Consider the following 22,671-nt stretch of genomic DNA (forward strand, 5'->3'; position numbering starts at 1 on the left):
ATATTTTTTCAGTCAGAGAATAGTTACACTCTAGAACACATTGCCAAAGTTTGTGGTAAGTGCGGATAGCAAAGCTACATAACATAACATACATAAAATAACTTTATTTTTCTATACCGCCTTAATCAAAAAGAATTCTAGGCGGTTTATAAGAAGGGTTTAGACAATTTCCTGGAGGAAAAGTTCAAAGGTTGTTATTGAGAAAGACATGGCCTCCATGAAGACGGGATACTGGGCTGGATGGACCATTGGTCTGACCCAATAAGGCTATTCTAATGTTCTTATTTAGGTGCCTAACTTAATTATTTAAAAAGCTTTAATTGGTTCTGTTAATTGAAAATTGCAATTAATTAGATAGAAGGTACTTTGAGATAGGCATCTGCTCCAATGGGCCTACCAGAAAGTAGGTATGCTTGGGGCAGATTGTGGTTGAATTTTAGGTGTGTTTTAACTTAGGCACCAAACTTAGACGTACTCATTTAGGCCAAGAAAACCCTGGCATAAATGGAGTGCGCCTATGATTTCAATGCCTACTGATATTTAAGATCAGTTTAGGCACCAGTAGGCGCAGTTTTATAACTTATTATTGGCCCTTGCACTCCTATAGAATTAGGGTCTTTATGTTTATATGGGTAATCAGAGATTGAGTACCACTATTTGCAGTATGCCTAAGGAATATAACAGCTTATTGAGCTATGGCAGCTATCATCCAAGAAAACTGAGACAAACTCCCCAGTGGTCATTGACCCTTTCCCACTCCCCAATGATGTGAATGACATAGTATACAGTTTCAGCCCTATTAGAGCAGTCCTATTAGTGCAGCAAGCAGTTTCCTAGAGCAACATAGTGATCATTCTAGTGGACTATAGAGAAGGGGACCCAGGCCCATATCCTACAATAGTACACTTGTGGTGGAAAGTATGAGAACTCATCAAAAACCTACTGTACCTACTTATAGGTGACACCTGCAGACATAAGAGCTATGTCATAAGAGATGTATTGGGGAGGTATACAGTTGGCTACAGTAGGTTTGGGGTAAGCTTTGGAGGACTCCCCACATAATGTTAGAAGGTTATGGTTAGATGTGTACCTGGGACTTTTTATGTGATGTTCACTGCAGTGCCCCCTAGGGTGCACCACTGTTCTGCTAGGATGTCTTTGTGGCCATTCTTCTAAGAATGCTGCCTCCTCCTAGGTCCCAATGTCTGGTTTTTGTGTGTTTTTCATTTGAATAGATTTTTTTTTCCAGAAATGGTTCAAAAAGATAGACACACTGAGGAAAAAAAACTTCTAGGAAAAGACCAGTTTGAAACCAAAAGATAGAGATTTCCTATTTTAATAATGGTCATGTTCACTACTAGATTTTTGGATGTTTTCTGCAAAGCATCTAAACTCAGATTTAAAAGTCATATCGAAAATGCCCCTCTACAGTAAAAGACCTTATGAATGTCCCTTAAATAAATGTCCCTTCTTATTTTTATTATAATTTATGTTTTATCCTACTACCTATCATTTCAGTACAATGACTACATTGAATATACGAAGACCCTTCCATTGAACCCTGCTCCAGAAATCTTTGGTATGAATTCTAATGCAGATATCACTAAGGATCAATCAGAAACTCAGCTGTTGTTTGACAACATTCTTCTTACTCAGGTACATAGACCATGAAAATATCACTAGTGAGGATGTAAATTTTATTTCCAACAAACAGTTATTATATTCTGCCATCAGTATTTACTGAAATAATGAAATTTTGCTTTGAATTGATCTGAAGGCCAAGTTCAAAAAGCATTATTGTCCGAATCAGCAAAGCATTTTCCTCAAACTGTACCTGTATGAGAAACATTTTTGTATAAGGTTAAACCATGCTATGTGGGCTGAAAGCAGATTCAGTAACACTTAACTGGTGAGCAGTGGTGTAGCGGGGGAAGGAGGAAGCAGACCACCAGAGGCGCCATCTTCGGGGGGGGGGGGGTTGCAGGCACTCTTCTCTCCACCCCCCATACCTCTTTCGCTCTTCGCCAGTGTGAGCAACGTCTCCAACTTGCTGCTCGCACTGGCCTCGGCTCTCCCTCTGAAGCCACTTCAGGTCACAGGACCAGGAAGTGATGTCAGAGAGAGAGCCGAGGTTGACTTGGACAGTAGGTTGAAGATGCTGCTCACGCCAGAGAAGAGTTAAAGAGATATGGGAGGAGGGAAAGTGTGCTCATGGCATGGGGAAGGGGTGGGGGGGGGAAGAGCAGGGCTGAATTCAAAACTGACCTTAATTTTTTGGTATAAACCTCTGATTTTTGGCAAAAGAGCATTATAATGCAAAAATTAACATTTTTGCTATATTTTCTAATGCTTGGAATAAATGTTATAACAATCCTGAAATATTAAAACTAAAAATTGATTTTCTACACTCGCATCTGGATTTTCTCCCAAAAATCTTGGTAGTGTTAGTGATGAGCACTAGGAATGGTTTCACCAAGACATTGCTACAATGGAGAAATGATATCAGGGCAGATGGAATTCATTAATGCTGGCTGATTACTGTTGGACATTAATTAGAGATGCTCCTAATCTCATTTATAAATGCACTTCAACATCAAAACGATTCTAAAAAATAATATTTATAGGAACTCTTAAATTGGCACAATGTGTTACATTATAACTTCTCATGCTATAAATATTTGTGATTTGCTCAAAAACTAAACATGATAGGAGAAAACAGGCTATTTTCATACACAGGAGGTCAAATTCTATAAAGTACCGTATTTTCGCGGATATAACGCGCGCGTTATACGCGTTTTTACGTACCGCGCATACCCTTCGCGCGTTATATGCCTGAGCGCGGTATACAAAATTTTTTTTACATATTTCACACCCCGCCCGACGCCCGATTCATCATCCGGAAGGACGCTCGCACCCCCACCGCTCGCACCCCCACCCCGAAGGACCGCCGACTCCCCAACAATATCGGGCCAGGAGGGAGCCCAAACCCTCCTGGCCACGGCGACCCCCTACCCCCACCTCGCACTACATTACGGGCAGGAGGGATCCTAGGCCCTCCTGCCCTCGATGCAAACCCCCCTCCCCCCAACGACCGCCCCCCCCCAAGAACCTCCGACCGCCCCCCCAGCCGACCCGCGATCCCCCTAGCGACCCCCACGACCCCCCCACCCCCCTTCCCCGTACCTTTGGTAGTTGGCCGGACAGACGGGAGCCAAACCCGCCTGTCCAGCAGGCAGCCAACGAAGGAATGAGGCCAGATTGGCCCATCCATCCTAAAGCTCCGCCTACTGGTGGGGCCTAAGGCGCGTGGGCCAATCAGAATAGGCCCTGGAGCCTTAGGTCCCACCTGGGGGCGCGGCCTGAGGCACATGGGCCCAACCCAACCATGTGCCTCAGGCCACGCCCCCAGGTGGGACCTAAGGCTCCAGGGCCTATTCTGATTGGCCCACGCGCCTTAGGCCCCACCAGTAGGCGGAGCTTTAGGATGGATTGGCCAATCCGGCCTCATTCCTTCGTTGGCTGCCTGCCGGACAGGTGGGTTTGGCTCCCGTCTGTCCGGCCAACTACCAAAGGTACGGGGAAGGGGGGTGGGGGGGTCGTGGGGGTCGCCAGGGGGATCGCGGGTCGGCTGGGGGGGCGGTCGGAGGTTCTTGGGGGGGGCGGTCGTTGGGGGGGAGGGGGGTTTGCGTCGAGGGCAGGAGGGCCTGGGATCCCTCCTGCCCGTAATGTAGTGTCGGGACAGCGCACGGAGAGGCGGGGCAGTGCACGGAAAGTCAGGGCAGGTGAACGGAGAGTCGGGACAGCGCACGGAGAGGCGGGGCAGTGCACCGAAAGTCAGGGCGGGTGAACGGTGAGTCGGGGCAACCAGAGGAGAGTCGGGGAGGGCGAAAGGAGAGTCGGGGTGGCCAGAGGAGAGTCGGGCAGCATGCGTGGTATACCCATGAGCGCTGTATACAAAAGTTTCCGTACATACAAGTGTGGTTTCTGTGCGCTATACCCGTGTGCGCGTTTTACACGGGTGCGCGTTATATCCGCGAAAATACGGTAAACATCATTTTCTTCTTGCCCCAGAAAAAAAGTTAAAATTTGTTGCACAGTGTTACCAACGATACATGTGTCTTAAAAATCATAAAGGAGGGGTACTCTCTTCATTTTGAATCTATTCCTCCAAACTACCCTCCAAGGAAGTCCTTTCTTATATCTCAGCAGACATCCCTGCTTCAATTTCTTTGACTGGGTGACCAGAGAATTAGATAGAGGATGTGTGCTAGATGTGGTGTGTTTAGATTTTAGCAAAGCCTTTGACAGTGTTCCACATATATATCTAATAAATAAACTGAGTGCCCTCAGGAGTGGTCCCAAAGTGACGGGCTGTGTTAAGAACTGGTTGAGTGGAAGGCGACAGAGAGTAGTGATCAATGGAGATTGGTGTGAGGAAAGGGATGTTACCAGTGGTGTGCCTCAAGGTTCTGTTCTTGGGCCTGTTCTTTTTAACATTTTTATAAACGATATTGCTGAAGGGTTGTCGGGTAAGATTTGCCTCTTTGCAGATGATACTAAAATCTGCAACAGAGTAGACACATCGGATGGTGTGAATAAGAGGAAGAAAAATCTGGCGAAGCTTGAAGAATGGTCTGAAATTTGGCAACTAAAATTTAATGCTAAGAAATGCAAGGTCATACATTTGGGCTGTAATAACCCGAGGGAACGGTACAGTTTAGGGGGTGAAGAACTTATTTGCATGATAGATGAGCAGGACTTAGGTGTGATTGTATGTGATGATCTTAAGGTAGCCAAACAAGTTGAAAAGGTGACGGCGAAAGCTAGAAGGATGCTAGGATGCATAGGTAGAGGTATGGCCAGTAGGAAAAAGGAGTTATTGATGCCCCTGTATAAGACTCTGGTGAAACCTCATCTATAATAATAAAATGCTAAGCGCGCATGCGCACTCTCACCTCTTGTTCCCTGAGATCTGATCTGTCGGGCTGTGGCAGTAGGAGTGCGCTTGCGCGCCAGACAAGCCTCCCTGCTCTCCACCTCATGCAATACGGCCTACCGGCCGAAGTTTCTTTTTAACTTAAAAGACGCTGCAGCGGCTCCTCTCACGAGCCACTCCTGCATCGGAGAAGGCGGCGATCGTGAGAGGAGCCACCGGAAAGTTAAACAAGCTCGCAGTGGGCTTGCCGGCTCTGGAACACTTGCAATTACCATCTCGGCGGCGGCTTTTTTTTCCACGCCTCTGAAGGTGATTTCCAGCTGGGGCGGGGAAGCAGATGGTTGGGGCCTGGGCTGTTCGGTCCGTGCGGCTGCCGTCAGGAATGGGAAGGGAAAGGAGCTGCCTGTGGGTACGCCCTAGATCACCATCTTGGCAGCGGATTTTTATTTTTTTTTCACAGGTGATTTCCAGCTGGGGAGGGAGAGGGGAAGTGGATGGTCAGGGCTCGGGCTGTTCGGTCCATGCAGGCTCCTCTCTCGCGGTATTGCCATCTCAGGCTCCCTTACATGCAGGCGGGGATCGAGAGAGGCTCTCTGGCTCTAAATCCACCACCACGGTCCAGCGTCCCATCCGGTCCTACCTTTAAATTTATCTTCGGCAGCGGCAGTCAGGTCGGAAAAAGGAAGTCGTGTCAGGAGGGGTGCGAGATGCGGCAGAGAGAACTTTCCCAATGGGTGCAACTGGGTGGACCTTGAGGCTGCTGTCGGCAAAGGGAACCTCTGATCAGGGGCAGAGCAAGGTAAGTGTATCATAGGGATAAGAAGGAGGAGGGGGGCAGAGCAAGGTAAGTGTATCATAGGGATAAGAAGGAGGAGGGAGAAGAAAAAGGAAGGGAGGCCTACTGCTGGACAGGGGGAGCAGGAAAGAGGTGCTGATGGACAGGGGGAGAAGGAAAGAGGTGCTGCTGGACAGGGGGGAGGTAAAACAAAGGGAGAAGGGCTGCTGCTGGATAAGGAGAGCAGTGAAGGGGTGGTGGTGGACAAAGAGGAGGTAAAAGGAAGGGAGAATGGACAGGGGGAACAGGCAATGGGTAGTAGTGGACAGCCGAGGAAAAAGAAAGACAGAAAGAAAGACAGAAATACAGAAAGCGGCTAAGGAGAGAGAGAGAAAGAAATAAAGACAGACACATACATATATTCTAGCACCCATTAATGTAATGGGCTATAAGACTAGTTTAGAATATTGTGTACAATTCTGGAGGCCACACCTTCAAAAAGATATAAAAAGGATAGAGTTGGTCTAGAGGAAGACTACTAAAATATATGTGGTCTTCATCATAAGGCATATGGGAACAGACTTAAAGATCTCAATCTGTATACTTTGGAGAAAAGGTGGGAGAGGGGAGATATGATAGAGACGTTTAAATACCTACGTAATGTAAATGCACATGAGTCGAGTCTCTTTCATTTGAAAGGAAAATCTGCAATGAGAGGGCATAGGATGAAATTAAGAGGTGATAGGCTCTGGAGTAATCTAAGGAAATAGTTTTTACAGAAAGGGTGATAGATGCATGGAACAGTCTCCCAGAAGAGGTGGTAGAGACAGAGACTGTGTCTGAATTCAAAAGGGCTTGGGATAGGTACATGGGATCTCTCGGAGAGAGAAAGAGATAATGGTTACTGGGGATGGGCAGACTAGATGGGCAATTGGCCTTTATCTGCCATCATGTTTCTATGTTTCAGGAAATAGACGCTTTACTTGAACTCAGTGCCATAAAGGAAGTTCCTCTATTCAGAACTACCCAGAAAAATCAAGGGTTTTACTTTAATAATAATAACAGTTTATATACCGCAATACCGTGAAGTTCTATGCGGTTTACAAAGATTAAGCAAAGGTACAAATTGATTGAGTTTAAGAGGAGAGGAAGAAAGAGGGTTAATAGGACAGGAAATCCATTTTTGAGGAGAGAGTGATCAATAGAACAAGTTAATCGCTATAGAGGGGAGAGAGAAGAGAGGATCAGTTGTCTAGATACTTTAGGAACAGGTGTGTTTTCAGACGTTTCCTAAATTCCTCATAAGTAGTGGGCGAAAGCAATTGTTCTAGTTCTTTACCCCATGATGCTGCTTGGTGCGAGAGAAGATGTTCATGGTGTTTTTTCAGTTTACAACCTCTCACTGGGGGGGGGAAACGAAATTAGAATGTGAGCTTCTCTTGTGTCTGTTGGCTGAGAAGATGAAAAGGTCAGTTATATATTTAGGGGCAAGTCCGTGTAGTGCTTTGAAGCAGAAGCAGGCAAATTTAAACTTTACGCGCGCCTCCATTGGCAGCCAATGCAGCTGCCAGTAGTAGGGTGTCACGTGGTCAAACTTCCTCAGCCCAAAGATCAGTTTGACTGCTGCATTTTGCATCAATTGTTAACGCTGCATGTTCTTTTGGGAAATTGCTAAATAGGCGATGTTACAATAGTCAAACAGACTCAGTACGAGGGATTGGACTAGGGTTCTGAATGCCGCTGTATCGAAATAAGCTTTAATGGATTTGAGTTTCCAGAGAGTGAAAAATCCCTTTCTGATCAAGGAGTCCATCTGGTTTCTCATGGTTAGGCACTGATCCAAAGTTACACCTAGTATCTTTATGGTAGGTTGGATAGGGTAATTAAGATTATTGATACATAGTGGTGATTTGGTGTCAAGCGGATGTGGCGAAGAAAGTTGACTTTTCTGAATTAAGTTTGAGCCTAAAGGTTGTCATCCAGTGCTCCATCACGTTTATGGCTTCTGAAGCTTTAGGAATAGTTTCAGAGATAGAATTAATGAATGGGATGATGATCGTAAAATCATCTGCATAAGTAAATAGTTTTATCCCTAACTGGGTTAGCTGCGTGCCTAGTGAGGACATGTAGACGTTGAAGAGCAATGGAGATAGCGGAGACCCTTGTGGCACACCGGATGGATTGCTCCAGGTATCTGAAAGTTCATAATTAAAACGTACTTGATAAGGAAGCCACGGAACCAATTCAGCACCTCTTCCCTGATACCAATGGCGTCTAGGCATTGCAGAAGTTTCCCGTTGTCTACTAGATCAAAGGCAGAACTCATATCGAATTGCATAACCAGGGCATTAAGGCCCTTACTAAACAGTAGGCGCAGATTGTCTAAAATAGCCACAATTACTGTCTCAGTACTGAATAACGGTCTAAAACCGGATTGAGTTTCATGTAGGAGAGAGAACTGATCCAGATAATCCATCAGTTGGGTGTGTACCAATCCCTCCATAATTTTTACAATAAACGGAATGGATGCTACTGGCCTGTAGTTGGATATTATAGCTGAAGATTCTTTTCGATTTTTTAGAATTGGGGTTATTATTATGTGACCATTATTAGAGAGGAACTTCCCAGTTTTTAGGTTATGAGCCAAATATTGCATCAACGATAGTTTAAATACTAAAGGTGCCGCTTTCATGATTTCTGGGGGGTATGAATATTTGTTATATAGTCTGTTGTAATTGTTCCACTCTAAATCTTGAAAGGAGCTCCAGATCATGTCTGCCGGTGTATCATTTCCTTGGGTGATAGGTATCGGATGATCACTAAGATCGTTTGTTGAACAATGAATTCTAAGGTTTTTAATTTTCAAATCGAAGTGTAGTGCTAAGTCATTTGCAGAGGGTAACTTAGAGTTGTGTGTGGGTGTGGTGTAGCGAGCGGTGTCAAATAAATTTGTGATCAGGTTGAATAGCTCTTTTGTATTGATTCCTTGTGAACCATTACAAGATACTAGCTAAGAAGAAAAATTAAAAAAAATTAAATTTAATAAAAAAAAAAAAAAATTTAAATTGAATCAGGTTGGGCAGACTGGATGGACCATTCGAGTAGTTGATTGATTCTGATTGTGGGTGGAGGGAGTTAACATCTTCAATGTTACCAATTAGCAGACAGATCAGGAAAATCAGGAGGAGATTTCTTCCTAGCACAGAAGTGTAATGGTTTCCCTGTAAATTCTTGAGTTATTGTTTGTATGGTTGTTGACTGGATTGGTGTAGGTTTTGAAGGTGGTCCAAAGAGATATAGATCTTAAGCAGTTCTACGACAAGTCTCTAGTAATTACACATGCAGCTATCAGTTACTCATGCATTTAACAGCTATTTGTGTCTCTGATGATAACATATGCCTCAAAAATTCCTAAGTAGTCCTAATTCAAGACTTCACTAATTACACATACATCTAGTGGTTAAATTTTCATCTAGCAATTGTATGACTCTGATGGTAACATATGCCTAGCAGTTACATATGCAGGCAGGCAGTTCTTAATCGCAGGATCAGGTCGATGGGCTCTCTGTAGTGGCGATGGCTGATCCCGCTGCTTGGAAATAAAAAGCAGGTAGTTATTGGGCAGAGCACAGATACTCGGCAGGATCGGGTCGATGGTCTCCCGATAGTGGTGGCTGGTCCCTCTGCTTGTTTTAAAAAGAAAGCAGGCAGTTGATTCTCCCCAGCGGACTGCGGGGGGGGGGTGGGGGGGCGGAGCTCAGACACCCGGAAGGATCGGGTTGATGGGCTCCCGATAGTGGTGGCTGGTCCCACTGCTTGTTTTTAAAAGAAAGCAGGCAGTTGATTCTTCCCAGCGGACTGTGGGGGGGGCGGAGCTCAGACACCCGGAAGGATCGGGTTGATGGGCTCCCGATAGTGGTGGCTGGTCCCTCTGCTTGTTTTTAAAAGAAAGCAGGCAGTTGATTCTCCCCAGCGGACTGCGGGAGGGGGGGGGGGGGGCGGAGCGCAGACACCCGGCATGATCGGGTTGATGGGCTCCCGATAGTGGTGGCTGGTCCCTCTGCTTGTTTTTTACTTTAGGTATTTCAAAATTCCAAAGAAGATGGGAGGTATTTGTCCAATTCTCGACCTCTGAAATCTCAACAAGTATCGCATCAGACAAAAGTTTTGCATATTATCTCTGGCAACATTATATCCCCTTCTAGATCAAAATGAATGGCTATGCTCTCTAGATCTCAAAGAGGCTTATACACACATTTCTATTCATCCAGACCACAGGAAGTTTCTTTGATTCCAAATAGCTCATCAACATTATCAATACAATGTTCTTCCTTTCAGCCTGGCGTCCTCTCCAAGAGTTTTCATAAAATGTCTGATGGTCGTGGCAGCAACACTGTGAACTTATGGTCTCCAAGTGTTTCCTTATGTGGACAATTGGCTGACCGAAGCCATATCTCCTCAGGCAGTTTGCTTAACAACAAAAATGACCATAGAGTTTCTTCCAACAGCTGGGGTTCGAAGTCAATTTTCCAAAGTCTCAACTACAACCCTCTCAACATCTCCAATTTATAGGAGCCATACTAGATACCAGTTACAAGCTTATCTTCCTCTACAGAGACAAGATAATATAATTCATCTTTGCAATGAAGTCTCCACTGTGAAAACACTGCCAGCCAGACAGATGATGCAACTCACAGGCCACATGGCATCCACAGTCCACATTACCCCATGTGCTTGCCTACATCTCAGGGTGCTTTAGTGGTTTCTGGCTTCTCAGTGATTTCAGGCCTTCAACCCCTTATCCAAGAAGATCAAGATTACTTCACCACTTCAAAAATCTCTTGAGTGGTGGATGAATCCAATCAATCTTCCCAAGGGTCTCATTTTCCAGGATCCTCCACATCAAAAAGTTCTCACAACAGATGCATGGCCTCAAGACATAAGGTTATTGGAATTTGCAAGAGAAATCATTACACATCAATTTGCTGGAATTGAAAGCCATTTGAAAAGCTCTCATAACTTTTCAAAATGCTCTGTCCAACCAAGTTGTACTAATCCGAACAGACAATCAACAAACAGGGCAGTACAGGCTCTCTTCTTCTTTGTCAAGAAGCCCAACACATCTAGAATTGGGAAGTTCCTTGCAATATATTTCTAAAGGCTATCTATGTCCAAGGGAATCAGAATCTCTTGACCAAAAAGCTCAGAAGATTTCTTTGGCCTCACGAGTGATCTCTAAACTCCAAAGTAATCTGTCACATTTTCTTGTTATGGGGAATTTCACAGATAGACCTCTTTGCATCTCCCCTCAATCACAAATTGCCTCAATTTTGCTCCAGACAATACTCTCCGCAACATCTCGATTGGTTGAACAAATTCCTTTATGTATTTCCATCAATCCCTCTCATTCTGAAAACCTTGGTCAAATTCAAGAGTCACCTACCATGATCCTGATAGCTCCTCGGTGGCCCAGACAAGCTTGGTTTTCCCTTCTACTTCAGCTGATTGTCAAGGATGCAATTCCACTGCAGATCTTTCCTCACACAGAGTCATGGATCCATGTTACATCCCAATCTACTGTCTCTGCACTTGACAGCTTGGTACCTTTCAGTGTAACTTTAACAGACTTCATCCCTTTGATCCTGTTCAAGCCATTATTGCTGCATCCAGAAAACTATCTACACAGTAATGCTATCAACAGAAATGGACATGTTTTACCTCCTGGTGCTCTCTTCATCACCAGAACCTTCATCCTCTTCACTTCCTTCAGTTCTTGATTACCTTCTCCATATTTCCACTTCTGGCCTCATTAACCACTTTGGTTAGAGTCCATCTCAGTGTTATTAGTGCTGTTCATACTCCTGTCGATAATAAACCTCTGGCAGATCATCCTCTGGTTTCGAGGTTAACTCCAAACTTCTGCTGAAACCTCTTCCAGTTGTGTGGGATCTTAATGTAGTTCTTGCAAAGCCTCCATTTGAGCCATTAGTGTCTACTCATCTCAAGTTCCTCACTTGGAAAGTGGTTTTCTTGGTCGCTGTCACTTCTGCTCATCAAGTCAGTGAACTTCAAGCATTGATTTCCAACTCACCATATAAAGTATTTCACCGTGATAAGATGATTCTCTGCACTCATCCTAAATTCCTTCCAAATACACCACATTTATCGCACATCGTCTATCCAATTCTCTGGTTACCCAGTCAAAAAAATTGGTCAGATTTGTTTGACAAGACCTATCTCTAGTGAATCCACAGGATTCCAGAAACTTGACCATTCTCTGTTTTAAAACTGTTTCTATTAATTTGCTTACCACAGAAGTCAGACTTACCGGCCTGTAATTCCCTACTTCTTCCTTATTTCTACTTTTGTGGAGACCAATCTTGTCCAATCTGCCTATTCATGCCATCTACTATCTCTTCATCTTCCTTAGAGATCATAGTAACATAGTAGATGACGGCAGATAAAGACCCGAATGGTCCATCCAGTCTGCCCAACCTGATTCAATTTAAATTTTTTTTTTTTTTTTTTTTCTTCTTAGCTATTTCTGGGCGAGAATCCAAAGCTTTACCCGGTACTGTGCTTGGGTTCCAACTGCCGAAATCTCTGTTAAGACTTACTCCAGCCCATCTACACCCTCCCAGCCATTGAAGCCCTCCCCTGCCCATCCTCCTCCAAACGGCCATACACAGACACAGACCGTACAAGTCTGCCCAGTAACTGGCCTATTTCAATCTTTAATATTATTTTCTGATTTTAAATCTTCTGTGTTCATCCCACGCTTCTTTGAACTCAGTCACAGTTTTACTCTCCACCACCTCTCTCGGGAGCGCATTCCAGGCATCCACCACCCTCTCCGTAAAGTAGAATTTCCTAACATTGCCCCTGAATCTACCACCCCTCAACCTCAAATTATGTCCTCTGGTTTTACCATTTTCCTTTCTCTGGAAAAGATTTTGTTCTACGTTAATACCCTTTAAGTATTTGAACGTCTGAATCATATCTCCCCTGTCTCTCCTTTCCTCTAGGGTATACATATTCAGGGCTTCCAGTCTCTCCTCATATGTCTTCTGGTGCAAGCCTCCTATCATTTTCGTCGCCCTCCTCTGGACCGCCTCAAGTCTTCTTACGTCTTTCGCCAGATACGGTCTCCAAAACTGAACACAATACTCCAAGTGGGGCCTCACCAATGACCTGTACAGGGGCATCAACACCTTCTTTCTTCTACTGACTACGCCTCTCTTTATACAGCCCAGAATCCTTCTGGCAGCAGCCACTGCCTTGTCACACTGTTTTTTCGCCTTTAGATCTTCGGACACTATCACCCCAAGGTCCCTCTCCCCGTCCGTGCATATCAGCTTCTCTCCTCCCAGCATATACGGTTCCTTCCTATTATTAATCCCCAAATGCATTACTCTGCATTTCTTTGCATTGAATTTTAGTTGCCAGGCATTAGACCATTCCTCTAACTTTTGCAGATCCTTTTTCATATTTTCCACTCCCTCTTCGGTGTCTACTCTGTTACAAATCTTGGTATCATCTGCAAAAAGGCACACTTTTCCTTCTAACCCTTCAGCAATGTCACTTACATACATATTGAACAGGATTGGCCCCAGCACCGAACCCTGAGGGACTCCACTAGTCACCTTTCCTTCCTTCGAGCGACTTCCATTAACCACCACCCTCTGGCGTCTGTCCGACAGCCAGTTTCTGACCCAGTTCACCACTTTGTGTCCTAACTTCAGCCCTTCAAGTTTGTTCAACAGCCTCCTATGAGGAACTGTATCAAAGGCTTTGCTGAAATCCAAATAAATTACATCTAGCATATGTCCTCGATCCAGCTCTCTGGTCACCCAATCAAAAAATTCAATCAGGTTCGTTTGGCACGATTTACCTTTTGTAAAGCCATGTTGCCTCGGATCCTGTAACCCATTAGATTCAAGGAAATACACTATCCTTTCTTTCAGCAACACTTCCATTATTTTTCCAACAACTGAAGTGAGGCTCACCGGCCTGTAGTTTCCTGCTTCATCCCTGTGACCACTTTTATGAATAGGGACCACATCCGCTCTCCTCCAATCCCCAGGAATCACTCCCGTCTCCAGAGATTTGTTGAACAAGTCTTTAATAGGACTCGCCAGAACCTCTCTGAGCTCCCTTAGTATCCTGGGATGGATCCCGTCTGGTCCCATCGCTTTGTCCACCTTCAGTTTTTCAAGTTGCTCATAAACACCCTCCTCCGTGAACGGCGCAGAATCTACTCCATTTTCTCGTGTAACTTTGCCGGACAATCTCGGTCCTTCTCCAGGATTTTCTTCTGTGAACACAGAACAGAAGTATTTGTTTAGCACATTTGCTTTCTCCTCATCACTCTCCACATATTTGTTCCCAGCATCTTTTAGCCTAGCAATTCCATTTTTTATCTTCCTCCTTTCACTAATATATCTGAAAAAATTTTTATCTCCCTTTTTTACATTTTTAGCCATTTGTTCTTCCGCCTGTGCCTTCGTCAAACGTATCTCTCTCTTGGCTTCTTTCAGTTTCACCCTGTAGTCTTTTCTGCTCTCCTCTTCTTGGGTTTTTTTATATTTCATGAACGCCAACTCTTTCGCCTTTATTTTCTCAGCCACTAGGTTGGAGAACCATATCGGCTTCCTTTTTCTTTTGTTTTTATTGATTTTCTTCACATAAAGGTCCGTAGCCATTTTTATCACTCCTTTCAGCTTAGACCACTGTCTTTCCACTTCTCTTATGTCCTCCCATCCTAACAGCTCTTTCTTCAGGTACTTTCCTGTGCTTGTCCCATGCTTTCTTGAATTCAATCTTTGTCTCTATCACCTCCGCTGAGAGGAATCCAACAATGCCAGCTAGATAGATTCTGAATTGAAGAGCTGTCCAAAACCTAATTTTGATTGATTAAATAAAAGATATATTTCCAAAAAAGCATTCAGCTGCTTTGCAACTGCAGATTCTAGCAACTTGGCATTAGAGATTAGTCATTAATTATCACAACACATGATATTATTTTTTTGTTTCTTTAAAGTAGGTATTAAAACTGCTGACTAAAAAAAAAATCTGGATAAGAAAAGCCGTGCATCAAGCATATTAAACCAAAAACCATAGGATACCTGCTTTAAAGAAAAATTTATGAGAAAGGTCAGCCAATTGATTACGTACACATAGGCCTGGTATGGATCCAAAGTACATAGACCCTTACTATTATGTGGATCATTATACTCACCTCTGCAGATGCCAATTCAGAAAATATCAACTAAACTGAATGAAATACAGATTGTATAGTTGAAAGGTCACTTGGACACACAAAGTCAGAGGCGTGAAGAAAGTACAAGAGATTTATTATGGTATACCGGACTCTAGTGCAGTTAATAGCCTGCCTACTAGAGTGTCAGAAACAGGAAATACACTGACTTTTATGCCCTTTTCGCAAACTAATATATGCAAAAACTACAATTTTCATTTGTTACTTCTATAACTTTCTACAATTATTATTGGTCCTAAGCTCACACTAGCAGGTCACTTATCTAACTCTTACAGTTCTAAATGTTAAATGTACAGAAGGGCAGGGTACATCATGGCTCAAACTCTTATCTATTTAGCTTACAATGTGGTAAGGCAGGGACATACATTTTAGGCAGATGAAGTCAATAGATTGTAAACTTTCTTCAGCTATGTAGGCCAGAGCAATATTTTAAACAACAGTTAACCATTTCATGACCCTACATAGTGGCAATTTTAGAAACTGCTGCCTCATTTTAGGTGCCACAAAAAGGTCACAATTGGTACTAGTTCTGTAATGGCTAAAGAGTACACCTAAGCCATTATGGAATATCAGCACTAAGCTACATTAGCATGCCAAAAGTTAAGCATGCCTCCTTAAGACAGGCCAATGACTGGCATACATGGGAGTGTTTAAATGCACCTTGCAGTGCAAACGAATGTTAGTATTCTATAATTTGTGTGCATCATTTGGTGACACACCCATGTCATGCCCCTGCTCCACCCATGTGTACACCTCAACAGTTGGGCACTAGATGATTTAGGCCTATGGGCTTGTCATGCCACTGGGGCTTGCACATCTGTGAAGCTGAAAACTACGCCATTGGTAGTTTCACTACTAGCAGGGCCTCCCAAGGTGGACAGTTTTGAACGGAGATGTCGGACTGACAATGAACCACCCATCTGGGCAGCAGCAGATGGGCAGTATTGGCGGCAGAGGATCGCATTTAATGTGACAACGGCAACAGCATTGAATTTATACTGCGCAGAAGAAAGGCCCAGCAATCTACTTCTGTATTCTGGCACGAAAACTTGATATCATTATCGAATCACTAGGACTCGAACACAAGTCAATGGCACCTGACACATTTATAAAACAGTGCCTAGCACTTACAGAAGTAACTGCCAATTATGCACACAAATGCTAATATATTCTATACACCAGGCGCACTATTGGCATCTGAATTTTGGTTCTACCTTATAGAATTGCCTTTTATATGTGGTAGGGATTTGCTGAATCTACGAACATTCTCCCTTTCCTTACCCTTTCCACAGACTCCTTTCCTTATATATCTTGTGAACTATTTGAAAACAAAACAGTCAAGAAAGTAATCTTATTTTTAAAGAACATTGTCATATAATTACAATGTGGAATATGTTCTGTGCTATTAAGAGCCATTCTGAGACTCTTTAACAGGTTTTAAATAGTTATCTAGAACTCTTTTGACTTGTCACAATCAATTTTATATAGTAATATTGCATATACAGGAGGCAGATTTCCATACATCATGAATACATGATGGATACATCATGGATATCCTGAAAACCAAACTGAAGAGGAGAGGTTTGAGAACTACTGATATAAATATTTATAACAGTATATACATTTCTTTAAAGGATAACCCCCAGGTTCAGTGTAGTATAATTTGTGAAGTTCAGGTAATACCAGTAGGCCTATCCATTTGTTTTTGTTCATGTAAGACAGGGGGTCCTCAAATCCAGTCATTGAGGTCCACAACCAAGCCTAGTTTTTAGAATTTTCACAATGAATATGTATGAGATTTATCTACATTTACATTGAATGCAAATAGAACTCATATACATTAATTATGGAAATCCAGACTGAGTTGTGGGCCTTAATAATTGGATCAGTGGCATAGCTAGAAAGTCAATTTTAGGCAGTCTTGAGGCCAAAGTGAGCAGGCCTCTCTCTTTCCCTCCCTTCCCAATCTGTGCGGCATTCTTTCTATTTCTTTCCCTCCGTTCCCACTCCCTAGCCCATGCAGCATCTCTCTTTTCCCCTCTTTCCACACCCCTAGCCTTTGCAGCAGCCTCTTTTTTTCATTCCCTTTTTTTCCCTTCCAGCCCGTGCAGCATTTCTGTTTCTCTTCAGGTTGCCAGCAGCTGTTCTTACATGCCTTCCCTCTGAGGCAAAACGCAAACGCGTCAGAGGGAAGGCATCCGGGTCAGCTTCCGACAGCATGTTGGAACTACTGCCATCAGCCTGTGGCTGCTGGGTGTGTGTGCCTGTGCCCAAATTGCATGAGCCAGGCCCACTCCATGGCTATACCCCTGGATTGGATTTGATGACCCCTAATGTGTAAAACAATGAATCTGCTAGTTTATATCTGTTCATACACAATATTCAAGGTGTCATTTAAAGAGCTCTAATTTTGTAATTATTATCACCATAGTCTCGAACATCAGGTGGTGAAGGAAAATCATCAGATGAAACAGTTTTTGAAGTTTCTGCTGACATTCTCAGCAAACTTCCTCCAAATTTTGATATTGAGGCTGCTATGAGGAGATACCCAACAACCTACACACAGAGCATGAATACAGTACTTGTTCAGGAGATGGGTCGTTTCAACAAACTTTTGTTTACCATCACAGACTCCTGCATCAACATTCAGAAAGCTATTAAGGTATGAACCATAAATTAAAGAGGGGAGAAATAACTTTTTTAGAATGAATTATATTTTTTTCCTTTACATTCTCTAAATACTTTATTAACATGGCTAATCTGATTATGCCTCATAGAAATTTTACTGTCCTATAATTAATTATACGAACAGCTAACGTTCCTCCTCCTTTACTACTGCGTAGCACGGGTTTTAGCGCCGACAGCAGTGGTAACTGCTCCGACGCTCAAAGGAAATCTATGAGCTTCAGAGCAGTTACCACCGATGCTGGCGCTAAAACTCACACTACGTGTTATTAAAGAAGGGGGTTTATTTGATTTGTAGGATTGAATTGAAAATACAGCATATAACAACTTCTATTGCATTGCAAAAACAGAAAAATCTGCCTAATCCAGTCCAAGAGCAATCCAAACTCTAGCTACACGATGCACAGGTCCACATTAAGAAAAGGATCTAGTTAGAGAATGACACGAGGAAAAAATCTGTCCCCGTCACTGCCCCGTCACCGGACCACCGTCCCCTTCACCACACCGTCCCCACCGTCTCCTTCACCGCCCCGTCTCCGAACCCTCCGTCCTCTTCACCGCCCTAGCCCTGCCCCGTCCCCGCCAACCCCTTCACTGCCCTGTCCCTGCAGCATCCACCCTTCCCTATCACCACCTCACCACCCTTCAGCGGCCCGAGAATCTCCCTCCCTCCCCCTTACCTTCGCGGTGTAAAGAAACTTAAGGGAGGGAAGGCGCGTGGTTACCGATCGTGCGCGCGGCCCCTTCCCTTCCTCCCTACTTCCAGCCAAATCTATCTCCCTCCCTCCCCCTTACCTTCGTGGCACTTTAGAAAAGAAACTAATGCCAGCAAAGCCTTCCTGTGCCGCCCTGCAGTCGTATGTGTGTGGGTGGAAGCTTCTCCTCTGACAATTGTCATTTTATAAACACAAATAAAACAGAGCAAGGTTCAACAAAACCCATCTCCCTTCCCTTTCACAAATATCCCCTTCACTATTGTGAAAATTGAACAAACCAAATTACTACAGAATGCTATATAGATAAATCAAGCTAACAGAATACTTTAGTCACACATGGCAAGAAAAATGTTAGGGGAGTGCAACTAGGCAACTGCCCCTTGGTCAGAGAGAGAGCCCTAAGCCAGCTGGAAGCTAAAGAAGCACAGCCTGGACTTTGCAGTCCCCAGTTATGTCTAATACCAGCTCTAGCAGGATACATATTTCAAATCTGAAATATTCTAATCACAAAATATAAAATAAATTTTTTTTTTTTCTTTTTGTTGTCTGATAATTTTATTCTTCAAATCACATTGGTCTAAGGCTTTGGTTTTAGGTTCCTTCTGTCTTCATCGTGACATGGCTGGCTCCTGAAGGTAAAAAAGGCGCAAGAGGAGCTGGGGAGAAGATGCCGAGTCCGCAGTGACCCGCGGTTTACCGCGGTAAACGATCCCTGTGTCATTCTCTAGATCTAGTCATCAATGTGAACAATATGTTGAAATTTTCTGCTCATTGTGCAGTGGCAGCCAGAAAAGCAAATAGAATATAAGGAATTATTAGGAACGAAATAGAAAATAAAACTAAGGAAATCATAATGCTTCTGTGCAAAGTATGCACATGTTGATGCTTAGAGGGACATTTTCGATGGTACATCCATCTTCGACTTCAGACATTTATCGCAAGCTGGGGCCGAGAAACACCCATTTTTAAACTACTAGATGTTCAATTTTTTTGTTGTTGTTGTTTGCGTAGATGTTTTGGCCGTCAGGACGTCCAACCTTTCGATGCCTAACTGTTGTGGCCATTTTCGACAAGAAAAACGTCCAAGTTCAAAACATCCAAATCTAGACCGTTTGGAATTGGGAGGGCCCAGCATTGTAATGAAATAGTCACACAGACATGCTAACAAAGCAGTAGGGCACATTCAGAAAGACGGTTTCATAAGTTGGCAGTTGGACGTCCTGGTATATGCCATCCTTTGGACATATTTCTTTTTTTTTAAATGAGCCCATTGGTGTTCAAATGTACATGCACTGTTATAGAATAAAGGGCAGCTGCATGTTCACATTAATATAATAATAGGCTTTTAATTGAACTTAACAGCCAATTATTTGTTATAATTGGAGTTTATTGGCACTAATTGGCAACAATCTGAAGTTGCATGTGCGACTGTCCTAATTTGCTGTTTCCTAACTGTATATGCTACTTAAAGGGTACACATCTGCAAAAGGGTTTTGTTGTGGGAAGGGCATGGGTAGGTCAAGGACATGCCCAGGACCAGTGTACCCAGTTTATAGAATATCTGCATGTACGCATGCATCTGCCATCTTTAGGTGCCCACATTTATATCAGCCTTTCAGTTGGCATAAGCAGGGGCACCCAAAAGTGCATGTGCATGTGTGGACATAGTCATTATTCTATAATGCCAATTACACGCTTAAATGGTGTTATAGAATTACTGCCAAGTGCTTGGTTTCTGGGTAGTCTTCACAGAATCTATCCTATTGTGTGCAATTCTGATAAAGGGGAAGGAACAGCTAAAAGAGGGTAAGGCTCTTCAGTTTGTATAAGACATGGCTGAGGGGATATATGATAAAGGTCTATAAAATAATGAACAAAGTGGAACAGGTAGATGTGAATCACATGTTTACTCTTTCCAAAAACACAAAGACTCGGAGGCATGCACTGAAGTTATTTAGTAATACATTTAAAACACAGCAGAATGAATATTTTTTTTTCATACAAAAACAATGGAGATGTGATGATCTGCACGAAATCCAAGCAGCAAGCAATAGAAAAAAGACCAGAAGATGTAGATGTGAACAATTTATTATAACACAAACCCAACGTGACCATATATACTGTATTGATTTAGTTTTGCCTTTGATGCAGCCTTTCTAGGCAAAACGTCTATTTTTTTCATGCAACAAATAACTAACCCCCCCCCCCTGCTTTAACAAAACTGTAGTGTGGTTTTAAGCACCAGCCGCAGCTGTAATAGCTCCAGTGCTCCCATTAAATCACATTTGTCTACATGTTCCACAATTTTATATTTTTATAACTGTTTCCATTATTTTGCTGGGCACTGAAGTCAAGCTTACCAATCTATAATTTCTCAGATCTCCCCTGGAACCCTTTTTAATAATTGGCAAAACATTGGCCACTCTCCAATCTTCAGGTACAACAGATGATTTTAGCGACAGGTTACAGATCACTAAGAACAGATCAGCAATTTCATGTTTGAGTTCTTATAGTACCCTGGGATGTATACCATCTGGTCCAGATGATTTATCACTTTTTTAACTTGTCAATTTGATTTAGTACATATTCACAGAAATTTCTTTCTGTTCCTCCACATCATCACTCTTAAAAATCATTTCCGGTTCAGGTAGATCTCATACATCTTTTTCCATAGAGACTGAAGCAATGAATTCATTCAGTCTCTCTGCTATGGCCTTATCCTCCCTGAGCACCCCTTTTGCTCCTTGATCATCCAGTGGTCCCTCACAGGTTTTCTGCTTCTGGTGTATATAAAAAAATTGTTAGTATGAATTTTTTCCTCTTTGGCAAGTTTTTCTTCATATTTTTTCTTAGCTTTCTTTATCAATGCTTTGTATCTAACTTGCCAGTGCTTATGTCTAGTCTTATTTTCTTTATTTGGATCCTTTTTCCATTCTTTAAAGGATGTTTTTTTGCTCTAATAGCCTCTTTCACTTCACCTTTTAACCATGCTGGCTCTTGTTTTCTCTTCTTTCCATCTTTGTTAATATGTGGAATACAACTGATCTGGGTTTCCACGATGGTATTTTTAAATAACATCCACACCTGGTTTATAGTTCTAACCTTTGTAAAGGATCCTTTTACCTTCTTTTTAACCATTTTCCTCATTTTATCATAATCACCCTTTTGAAAATTAAATGCCGCTAAAGTAGATTTATTTTGCTACATCACTCCAGGTATGAGCTCAAATTTGATCACATTATGATCACTGTAGCCCAGTGTACCCAACACAGTTTCCTCCTGTATTATATCATGCATTCCACTAATGACCAAATCTAAAATAGCTCCCCCTCTTTTCAGTTCCTGGACCAGTTGCTCCAAGAAGCAATCATTTATGATATCTAGGAATTTGCCTCCCTAACACTCCCTGATGTATCGTTTAACCAGTTGGGGTAATTGAAATCATACCACTCTAATGTTGAGAGTAGCGCACTTATATAACCATTTAAAAAAAAAAAATTATATATATATGTATATATCTCAAACATATATAAATGTGCAAGCACAAGTATAAGAAGACTGAATACCTAAACCCACACTTGAGGAAGGACAAGCAAAAAGAAAAAAAACACACAAAACAAAGTGGAGAAAAAGACCTCAGTTTAACTCTATAGGTCTAAAGAAAACTTCACTTATAACCCCAGATTTCATTTCTCTTTATAAGCCTTCTTTCACCATACTGCCACAAAAAAACTTTCAGATTGACAGCTTGTCTCATACATTACTAGAAGAAGTTCAATATGCTAACACAAAGTTAATCTTGCAAGGCATATGTGCAATAAAAACCAGACAGCTGAATTTCTGTCCTGGTTCCACTTTGGCTGCAGATCTGACGCTGGTTTATGCTCTCAAATAGGCTCCACTGTGTCAAACTCCTCTCCATAGTCAAATGATCGGGCACAGGAATACTTCATCAAACAGGGATCTATTCTATCTTTGTGATATAATTTGTACCCAGGTAATACAGTGTCCCATTGATTGTCCTCTTTCCACCAGGTCTCTGAGATGCCTATTATATCTACCTCATCATTCAGTGCTATATACTCTAACTCTCCTATTTTATATTTTAGGCTTCTAGCATTTGTATACAGACATTTCAAATTGTGTTTTTTCCTTGTATCTACAGACTGATGAGAAGATGACAAGGAAAATTTGAGTCTTTCATTTTGCCTTACTCTTACACACTCCTAGCTTTCTTTCACCATTATTGAAACCTCTCTATTGGAACTCCCTCAATCTCCTT

The 22,671-nt window shown here is 42.7% G+C and overlaps 1 protein-coding gene across 1 annotated transcript in view; it reads left to right on the plus strand.

The window, feature by feature from the left end:
• DNAH7 (dynein axonemal heavy chain 7) overlaps positions 1–22,671 on the plus strand; it is a 707,015-nt gene that overhangs the window by 632,785 nt on the left and 51,559 nt on the right. The window contains exons 56-57 of the mRNA XM_033944671.1: positions 1,519–1,656; positions 17,420–17,650. Of these exons, the coding sequence (XP_033800562.1) occupies positions 1,519–1,656; positions 17,420–17,650 (369 nt within the window). The remainder of the gene's footprint in view (positions 1–1,518; positions 1,657–17,419; positions 17,651–22,671) is intronic.

This window comes from Geotrypetes seraphini, chromosome 5 (genome assembly GCF_902459505.1).
Source record: "Geotrypetes seraphini chromosome 5, aGeoSer1.1, whole genome shotgun sequence".
Classification (NCBI taxonomy): Eukaryota; Metazoa; Chordata; class Amphibia; order Gymnophiona; family Dermophiidae; genus Geotrypetes; species Geotrypetes seraphini.